At 39.7% G+C, this 10414-nt stretch overlaps 1 protein-coding gene across 1 annotated transcript; it reads left to right on the forward strand.

The window, feature by feature from the left end:
- Window positions 1–7129: 7129 nt before the first annotated feature.
- Window positions 7130–9365, forward strand: esm1 (endothelial cell-specific molecule 1). The gene is made up of 3 exons (XM_012879753.3): window positions 7130–7746; window positions 7966–8109; window positions 8223–9365. The coding sequence occupies exons 1-3, from the start codon at window positions 7383–7385 to the stop codon at window positions 8303–8305; spliced, it is 591 nt and encodes a 196-aa protein (XP_012735207.2). The 5' UTR covers window positions 7130–7382; the 3' UTR covers window positions 8306–9365.
- The last annotated feature ends 1049 nt before the right edge of the window (window positions 9366–10414 follow it).

Here is a 10414-nt window from a genome sequence, read left to right on the forward strand (position 1 = left end):
TTAAATACCTTTTTTCTTTGTTACAAAATTACAAGGAGTCCTTGTGCAGGAGCTACGAGCTCAAGAGCAGAGAAATTTGTTCTCTCAGCCAGGGCTGCAAGAACAGGAACACATCTCTCTCTAGCAAGGACATGTCATTGTTACCAGTAACAAGGACTTAACTGTAAACTTCTTATAAGTTCTTTCACCTCAGCATATATAATAGTTAGGTGTCAAGGACAGGCTGCAAGAACAGAATGCGGTGAGAGAACCAGTTGCAGTGTTTTTGTGGTTTATGAATTAGCTTTAAATGCTGAGGTTAGAACAGATTAGATATTAGCAAGGTCAGATTAGAGTTGTCTCACTTATCCGGCTGCAAAACTGGAATTTCAAATCAGATGCAAACTTCCATGCTTCGTTTTCAATCAGATGTTTGACTTTTAAAGGGTTTACCAGCTGAATGGTTCTTGGGCAGTGGTTCCTCTGTAAATAGTGAACCCACGTGGAAAGTAAACTGCATTTTTCAAAAAGCTAATAAATGTGCATTTACTCCAGATTAGGCCTGTCAGCATGTAGGTTTTGTGTCGTGCCTAAACAACATACATGTTGTAATGCCTAAACAACATACACGTTGTATCTTTCTTAACTGTTAACTCGTGGGGCTGCAGAGTCGCTGTTCCAACAAGAAGGTCCTGGGTCTAAATCCCAGCTTGGGGTCTTGCTGTATGGAGTTTGCATGTTCTCACTGTGCCTTGGTGGGTCCCCCCCCAGGTACTCCAACTTCCTCCCACAGTCCAAAAACAAGACTCTTAGGTTAACTGGTCTCTCTGTGTCCACTAGGGTGTACCCCACCTCTGACCCCGATGACCGCTAGAGATGGGCACCAGCAGCGACGCTGCACGGTAAGCGGGTGTAGGCCATGAATGGATGAATAGACAAGACTGGACAGAGATGATAAAGCATTTCCCCATTTAAACTTTCGTCTTATTGGTCGTCATTGTGTAAAGAATTGTTAACAAAGTCGTCTTATTTATTTTTCTACATTTCTCGCTGCTATTAGGAGAATTTGAATGAAATAGTAAAGAACATCATGTTTTCATAAGCATTCTCAAGAAAAGAGTTAGCAGAGTAAATTATTGAACTTTGCTATTATCGCTGGTGAGGAACCGAGCTACTCTAGTTGTTTGGTAGCATGGGTCCCTCTTTATCCTTCTGTTTTTGCATTTTGGACATAATTCATCGTACTCTATGGAAGCTGCAGGCATTCAGTCAGAACAAGGAAAAAAGACAACCTAACCTGTTTGAAGAATAGGATCTCTGGTAAAAAAGAAAGCTTATCTGTGTTTATACTACCCCCAAAAGATGAGAGGATTCCACTTTCCCCTTCTCACCAACTTTGATAGGATCCCTTCAGAGAGCGGTGAGAACGGCGGAAATAATTGTCGGGACTTCTCTCTCTTCAATTTGAGACATTGGACACAAACGTTCTTTGACAAGAGCAAATAACATAATCAGAAGCTCCACATGACAATCTGTTCTCACTGCTCAACTCTGGCAGGAGGTTTCCGAAGCAGGTCGAGCAGGACAGCTGGATTCTGCAACAGTTTCTTGTGGAAAATTGTAAGACTTAAAGGTCTGCTTTCACATCCCAACCCCCTAGCTCCTTGACTGATGTAAAGAATCGTGCAGAATCAGGAATCTTTGTCAATATGTGTTACCAGAGGAGGGTAGTAACTAGTTACATTTACTTAGTTACATTTACTTGAGTAACGTTTTGAACATAAAGTACTTTTAGGAGTAAATTTACTGCACTCTACTTTTTACTTTTACTTCAGTCATATTATTACTCAATACGCTACTCTTACTTATGTAAGATTTCTGGCTACTCTACCTGCTTCATGAATAAAGGATAGACTTGTTTTAACCAAAATTGCACCAGAGAGACAAAAACCTAGAGTTTATGTCAAAGTGAGACTTCTTATTTATACACAAGCTTTGTTATTTTCTATCTGCTCATTGAGCTCAATGAGCAGATTGATAAGTTTTCTTCTGTCTAAGAAGTAGTTTACTATCTGGAAGTATTTTTAAGTTAATCACAAAGGTTTGATTAATAATTTGCCCAGACATTGTGACCAATATCCTAATTGTTGATCTTTATTTTTCTGTGTACTTTATAGAACCATACACAAAGGAATTGTAAGGTGGACTAAACTGAGAATTTAATAAACAGAAAGACAAGTGAAGCCTCATCTCTAACTGGATGCCTGCAGCTTTCCACTAAGAGTAACCAAGTATTTAGTTCAGTGAGTGAGGCAGGTATAAATAGGTGGAGTCCCATGTGGAATCACTTCATGATAATTATCGGCAGCAGGTGATGCTGATTATGGAGAGTGGGTGGTTGCTGAGATGGACATGGAATAGGGAAGGATCAATCAGTCTAAAAAGACAAACAAAGCCCCAAATCATGAGATTTTATATAAAATAGAGACCAAGGGCGTAGATTTGATTTGAACTTTGGTAGGGACAGCTACATACAAACCTTCCCTGGTCTGATGTGATTGGTCCTATGCAATATGCAGCTTCTCCTTACCTACATCCTCTCACACTACTAATTATTTCCCTAACAATAGTGAGTTATCAATATTTAAATGTGCAGTAAATCTTAAGGAGCATGGAGGACCAAATACTGTACTTTGAGTAAGATTTTGGAACTTGAATTGTTACATGAGTGGTTGTCCAGTTCATCACTGAAATGAGAACATATTAATATACTATTGGTATTTACTAGTACGACTATTAAAGAACAGCAGATTAAACTTTAAGATTTGTTAAGGGCTATATTAAATTAATCTTGCGACCACATAAACAGATTAAATAATTTTTACTTTTTTGGTCTACCAAATTACTCTTGTAATGATGTAATATTTTATGGGCTAAGCTCCTGATGATGAGAATGTCTAGCTCCGCCCCTGGTTTGTACTCATTTACTAATGGACAGTGTGGAAACCTTTGTCCAATAAAACCAATGTAAATGTGTTCCTCAGTTTTATTTGTCTTTATTCTAATTCTAGAACAGAAATAGTCAAATAAATATCACTATTATTTTGTGGAACCCTAATTGCACTATTATAAATAAGCAAAAGTATAAACAAAATATAGCAGTTGTTTAGGCGGCATTTAGTGTTCTTATACTGTATATTATGTAAAAGAAATAACACCTACTATTTATGACTGAACTGCCTCAAATGGTCAACAATAAATGAAAGCAATAATAGCAACGAAATATGGTAAAAGGGAAACCCTCACCTATTCTAAGAATCTGAATTTTTAATAGCCTACAGTCTTTGATTTTCCATCTTTCCAGCGGTCTTCAGAACTCCTGCCTGGCACAGAATATTTAGTTTTATAAAAGAGATTAAGATTTTGTTGATATTAAAAGCTATTGAATTAAATGCTATTTAGAAATGCTTACGTAGTTACTTAGATTTCTCAAGTTCCACAAATCATAACACTCCTGCTTTTTTACAAAATTGTGCTCAGCAGCTTTCACCTGTTATAGTGCAGATGATAGTTAGTTTCCTAACAGCACAACCAATGAGAGTGGAGTTGAACAGCACACAGCACAGTCACGTGTGCTGCAGATTTAAAGGGTCAGGAATGACCAGGCAGGCAGTCAGACGGAGTGGCAGCAACAACCGCCAGGTGGCGGGGCTGCGAGAGGAAAATTAGCAATGCAGCAGCAACGTTGTATTGTAAAATCCAATAAATGCTACAATGTCATTCACATCAAATTATAGGTAGGGACAATTAGGTCGGTCCAAAATTTTGGTAGGGACATGTCCCTATGGTCCCTATCCAAACCTACACCCATGATAGAGACACTAGGAGAATCCAGAACCAACTGCTTTATGTGTGATTATGTCCAGTATTTCCCATTTAACATGTGAGGGCTGTACCACTCCTGGTGGGGGGTGTTCCTGTTGATCTATAAGAAGTTGATGTAACCCTTTTTCAAGGCTCTTTTATTATAAGTTTAATAAATATTATATAGGTGTTAGTAGAGCCTCAGTTGAATATCTGTCAACCATTTCTCTGGTTTGTTTAGATTAAAAGTGTTAAAGTATAGTTTCTGTTTCAAGAGTCATTTCCTACAAAAGAAGTATTCCGTATATTCAATGTATGACCGCTTCTTCAGGGTAAAAGGACAGAACGGGATGCAGAGGTGTCCAACCACCGACAGGGGGCGGTAACATAAAAAAAATGTAAATGCCTATATTTCCATACATTTGAAATTGATGTGGGAGCATGATACAATATTTCCATGAAACTAAACACATTAAGTAAAAGATTTTAATCAAAAACATCAATAGTTAATATTTGCCATAACTGACTCATAAATATGAGCTGCATTTTTGTCTCAACTGGACCATAGTTATAGGGATTTTTTTAAAATATATATATTACATGTTACATACCATAAAATGTTTCAATCTAATTTGGAATCCTTCCCCGTGCTACTATATGAGATGTATGTGTAATGTTCAGAGGGAAAGGACCCAGAATTCAGCCAGACCAGCGGAGGTTTCTTAAAAAAAGCTCTTTAATCACCAACTCAAAAGAACAGGGGACAAATCCAAAACAGGCTGTCAAAAACAAAAAGGTGACACAAAAAATAAACAAACGAGCAGGGCAGACAAGGCAGGAACAGACCGGACAGAATGGCTCAGGTTTCTGGAGGAAAAAGGGGTCAAAAATCCAAAAAGCAAACCAACATACAGAATTTGCAGGAGGATACTCACCCATACTCAACAGGACAACCTGGCACTGATGTCTGGTCTCAGCAGTTTATATGGAGGTGGAAGCAGGTGAAACCGGTGAGAGGTGATTGCAGCAGGGGTGGAGTTAGGCAGGTGTGCAGAGTAAGTAATTAGACCAGACATCAGTGCTGAGGCTCAAAACAAGAACAGATAAAAAAAACAAAAAAACAAAACTAAGAAACTTCTGAAGACATAACAGAATAAACTACAACAGTAAACACTAATCTAAACAAGAAATGGCCAGATAATAAAAGACAGGAGAGAGAAGGAAAAACTAAAACTAACATAAACCAGAACAGAACTCAGAATATTACAATATGAGATGCTAATAAGCACGTGCTTGTCAAAAATCATATTCAGAAAAAAAAAAAAAGATCACCCTGACCATTGGTTTGTTTTCTTTTTTGAAGTATTTGGACATATAGTTTTTTTGACCAATTAGAGAGCAATTTTCAAACTTCAGACATTTAGTTTGATGGTGTTTGCATGTGGAAAGTACAGCTTTACACGACATTCATAAAAGGTACTACAGACAAAACAACAGCTTTCCTGGTCATCACCATAATGGAATTGTACCGTTTTTCTTTTTTTTGGAATCCCGACTCTGACTGCACTGACTGGGATGCTGTTCACTCAGGTGAACACCATTCCTAGTTCCGACAGAGCATTAGTCTCTCTCCCTCAGCTGCTACACATTTCCTCTGATTAACTCCTCATCCTTTGTCAGTTCTCCACCCCTGCCTCTGTATTTAAGCTCACTGGTTTTCATTACTCACAGCCAGATTTGTCTGTTTCCATGCATGTTTTCACTGTCTGTTATACTCGGCTCATGCATCTCCTGTTCTTCATATGCAAAACCACCCTGCATGTGTTTTTTTTTTTTCAATATTTAAAAGCTCTATTTTTTTGCCACTGTGACTCTTCGTATTTAGGCCTGTCACTGCCACAGATCTTGACACCATGTGCTTGGGGTGGACCCCCAATAAAGGAATTCCTAAAAAAAAAATTGAAATCTGCCATTCAACTGTATGGAAATAGTCTCTAAGTGGAAGAAATTCAAGATAAGCTGCAAACGTCTATGGTCTGCCATGTGCCTGCTCCTGAGAGAGTTCACCCAGAAAGCAGAATACAACATGTTAGACAAAGTCTCCAGAAATTCTAGATCCCTAACATGTCATCAAGGCCCCAACAGCATGTTCTTGTTAATGGTGATATTAAACTTCATTTCTTCCTTATAAGGATTACCAACATTTTTCTCCTCTCTGGTCCTTGGCCAGGTCTAAAACTAGCTGCTCTTCCCGCTCAGATACCTGCCATTCACTCACCTGCCTGTTCACCCTGCAACACCATATGCCCCCCCCCCCACGCACACCTCCTTCTGGAAAGAAAGAAACAGAGAAGACACCGCATTACAGAGCGAAATACCTCCACCTGTCAATCTCAGACTCTGTGGGTTTGCTCCCCATCCAGGATTCTCTCATTCAATAAAGCAGCATAGTGTAACTTTTAGCCACTAGGGGGGCAAAGGCCTGTACTTTCAGGTTTAGCTGCTGAAGACACAGGCAACATCTGATTATGAAGGGCTGCAGGAACTTCTACCGAGGAGAAGCGCTGACATGCCAGCAGCTCTTTCCTGTATTTTGTAATAATAACCATGGCCATGACAAACTTTCACTTGAGCATCAGAAAAGTAAAAGCATGTAAGGAGTACTGCCGTAAAGAGGTGCTCTAGGTCATACAGAGCCAGATCCGCATCTCTCAAGTTACATAGCCCAGATTTTGGGAAGGGTAGTCTGCACTGAGCATCCATGTGTGCCATGTGCTGAATTTTGACCTGAAAAATCATTTAATATATCTACTCGGGTCAAAACTTATACAGTGCTGCTTTTAAGATCTGTTTTTTTTTTTCTCTCCTAATTCATTGTCTGCCATTACCCACCAAGAAAACAACTCCTCACATCTCCTCCTCGGCATCCTGTCCAAAGCTCACCGGGAACCCAGAAACATTCACACAATTTTCATCAAACCTGTTCAAACTTCATGCCGTGTCTGTAATTGTCCCCTGCTCCACAGTGGCTCTTAAAATAAACATGACACAAACATCTAATCGTGCAAAATGGGGGCAAACTCTCACCAGACTGGTCCTGCACTGGATAAAAGAAGCGCCTCACTGAAGTTATGTCAACAGCTTAAGGTGCAAAAAAAAAAAAACTTATTTTTTGGTATTGTTTAGCTATAGTAGTTTGTTTTCCACAGATAAAAATAAATGCTGGTGACCGATGAGCGTAAAGCAGCCTTGGCCCTGCCGCTGCCATCTAACGCCGAGGTTTTCCGTCACTCAGACACAAACAAACCAAAGATAACTCATGACATCAGGTCCCACCAACTTCAGTTCCTGGATGGAGGTTCGCAGTTAATTCCACTTCCAAGCCGGATTTCTAAAAAAAGGCGACAACACCGGAATGAGGAAATTGGCCATGAGCAAAACAAAGTTGTTCATTGCTGATAACCATACAACCCGATGGGGCCGGGGGGTCAGTCATCCTGAGTCCTTCAGAGGAGATCGCCGCTCCCCTCACACTCCACATGCTCTCTCCGACCAGCCTGCATCCAGGGATGTCCCTCCTGCTCCTCGCCGTGCTGTCCTCACTCCTGCTGCATGATGCTGAGGCGTGGGGCGCCGGCGTCAGGTATGCGGTGAACTGCCCGGACAGATGCAGCGCGGACCGCTGCGGCGGCGGCGGCGGCAGCGGCGGCGGCGGCGGCACGCAGCGCTGTGCGCGGACCGTCCTGGACGACTGCGGCTGCTGCCAGGTCTGCGCGGCCGGCAGAGGCGAGCACTGCTACCGCACGGTGTCGGGGATGCACGGCGTCAAGTGCGGACCGGGGCTGTTCTGCGAGTTCTACAAGGACGAGGACGATTACGGAGACGAATACGGCGTCTGCAAAGGTACGACGCAAAAATCCCCGTCTTCTTTGATTGCTGCATCTAAAATGTGGTGATGCTCAAATCCTGATTCATTTAAGGGTTTTCCAGCATTTTAGTCCCTAACCATATCTGCACCCGATCCACCTTGGTCAAAATGTTGCATTTAAATGCATCATGTCGCACCACATAATTATTTTTGTTTAAGATTAAGGAGAAAAAAAGTGTTTTCCTTCTTTGCAGACTGCCCATACGGGACGTACGGGATTGAGTGCCGCAAGACCTGCAGCTGCAAAGGAGGCATATGTGACAGGGAAACCGGAGCTTGTCTCACCCTCACATTTTTTGCCAAAATTGCCAGCAAGCTGAAAACCGGACCGCAAACAGGTGAGCTTACGCTTTCAGGCAAATAACTCTCACGTTGCGTTAGGGCGCGATAGATCTGCGCAGAGCAGCAACACATGGATGATAAATAAACTCCTTCGCTTGTTTTTCCTCAGGGTCTGAAGTTCTCTCAGGACAAGTGGGTCCTGCGCAGAGCACAGACAGATCCACTGCTCCAAGAAGGCTCAACCCTCGCTGACAAGAAAAGAAACAGGCATTAAAAAAAACTGTTCAGATGTTCAGTCTAAATGTAGCATTAATTTATAAATAAAGCTAAATATATGTTTTACTATGTATAAAAACGTCTTGACCAGCATTTGAAATCCTGTTTGCTTCTTGTTTAATATTTTCTATGAATAGTGTTATTTCTGCTTTTTAAATATTGCTTCTATTGTTTGCTTCACAGTCTTTTGTAATATTAGATTAAGTCAAAAAATATTTAAACACACATGCAATGTGGACAATGTAGTTACATATGTTGCATACTTGCTAGAAGTTGGAGAAATGCACAAACATTTACAAAGCAATTACAATGTGTATAATGCAAAAGGGGACACATTTGCTGAGACTGTCATGCTTCAATATTTTTAGTAAAGTGGAAATGATCTGAAGTTTAAAGGATTAATAGATTTCCGTGTTGCCCAGATAATGTTTAATATCACAAACATGGTTTGTGTTTGTGATATTAAACGTTATAGAAACTGGAAAAGTTAAGCACAAACTCAGTGAAAGTCATATGTTCATAAAAGCCTTTTTTTTTCATAAAAAAAATAACAAACTTGCAATTCCTGCAAAATCCTGTGTTTGTTAATATCAGTATTTTAATTTATTTCTTAAATGTCGACTCTGAAGACATTAGACTCAAGTATTAGTTTGAAAGTATGTAGTTTACAGTATCTATTTACAAAACTACATGATGACGGGCAGGTGAAATGAGAATTGCTTCATCCAACATCTTTTTGGTCACTTTGAGTTTATGTCCTACGACTGGGTTGTTTCTTTTCATTGCATTCAGCAAATGACCAAAATTAATTTAAAAAAAGCAATGAATGTTTGATTAATTCTAGCTTTAGCATTTGCTGGTGAACTTTTGCATTGTATATCATTGCTGCATAAATGTAAATTCTAGCTATTTTTTGTTTTATTCAAACATCTTTATGTCCACACACATTCTGTATTTATTGGAAAAAAAACATCATGTGTAGCTTTCTGTCCTTGCTTAAACTTACTCTACAATAAAAACTCATAACTGACTATTGTCACTTTTGTCAAGGGCATTCTTAAATGCATCACTCCTCCAGATCATTCACACACTGTCTCGAGTTTGCACAAATAGATTTGCTTCAGTTTCATGCTAATTTCTAGCTGAAAGTTTTCAAACATACTCCCAATATTTCAGAGCTTTCCTGAGCCAAACTTTATTTTTGAACTCAGACTTAGTTGAATGGATGTCATGGGGGAAATAATCTCTCCGCAGAGAAACTCTGAGGTTCTGTTTCACAGGCAGAGGAATAATAGAGGCTTTTGAGTTTAACAAGCTTTGCCAAAATGTTACAGTGGCAAAGAACGCTACACTATGAGGAAGAGGAATGCTTTTAAAAATCTAAATCCTCATGATGATACGTGGCACGAAATGCCACGTATCAGAAACTGCAGAGAATGATGCTCAAGAATTATTTATACATATTTGACTTTAAAATTGTGAAGTGTCCTATTTTTCTGGCATCGACGAATGGAAAGAAATCAAAATATATATGTGTTCCCAGGCAAACAAAATCTACCAGTGATGTGAGCTGAAAAGCAAAGACATTATTGTGTGAGAAGAGTTTTGTTTTCAATCTTTTAAATCCACCGGAAAAAAGAATTTAAAACACACGAACCAACTGTATAACATATTCCCAATATGAATCAATCATTATCTAAAATATCTAACATGTATTAAGAGTTCAGACTTACTGTGAAAGTGATACATATTGACACATGCATGCGGCCTCTGCACTAAAATCAATCAAATGTTCAATGTTATAGTACGCAGCAAACTAAATAACACATCATTAATTTGACAAAGTCGCACAATAATTCTCCCTTAGCTATAAATAGCTCCTATTAACCTCACCTCTCGCCCTTTCTGGTAGGAAAATGTTTTCCAGTATCCAGCCTGTTTATTTCCTACGCTTCCTGACACCTGTGAAAATGGCCCTTCTTCCTGTTGTTGTTGTGTCTGCCCGGGGCAGGCATTTAAAGCAAGTTCTTTTTTCTGTTTTTTTCGACGTGACACTGCAAAAGCTTGGAATTTATCAGTGACGTA

The sequence above is a fragment of the Fundulus heteroclitus genome, chromosome 8, assembly GCF_011125445.2.
Source record: "Fundulus heteroclitus isolate FHET01 chromosome 8, MU-UCD_Fhet_4.1, whole genome shotgun sequence".
In the NCBI taxonomy this organism is placed as follows: Eukaryota; Metazoa; Chordata; class Actinopteri; order Cyprinodontiformes; family Fundulidae; genus Fundulus; species Fundulus heteroclitus.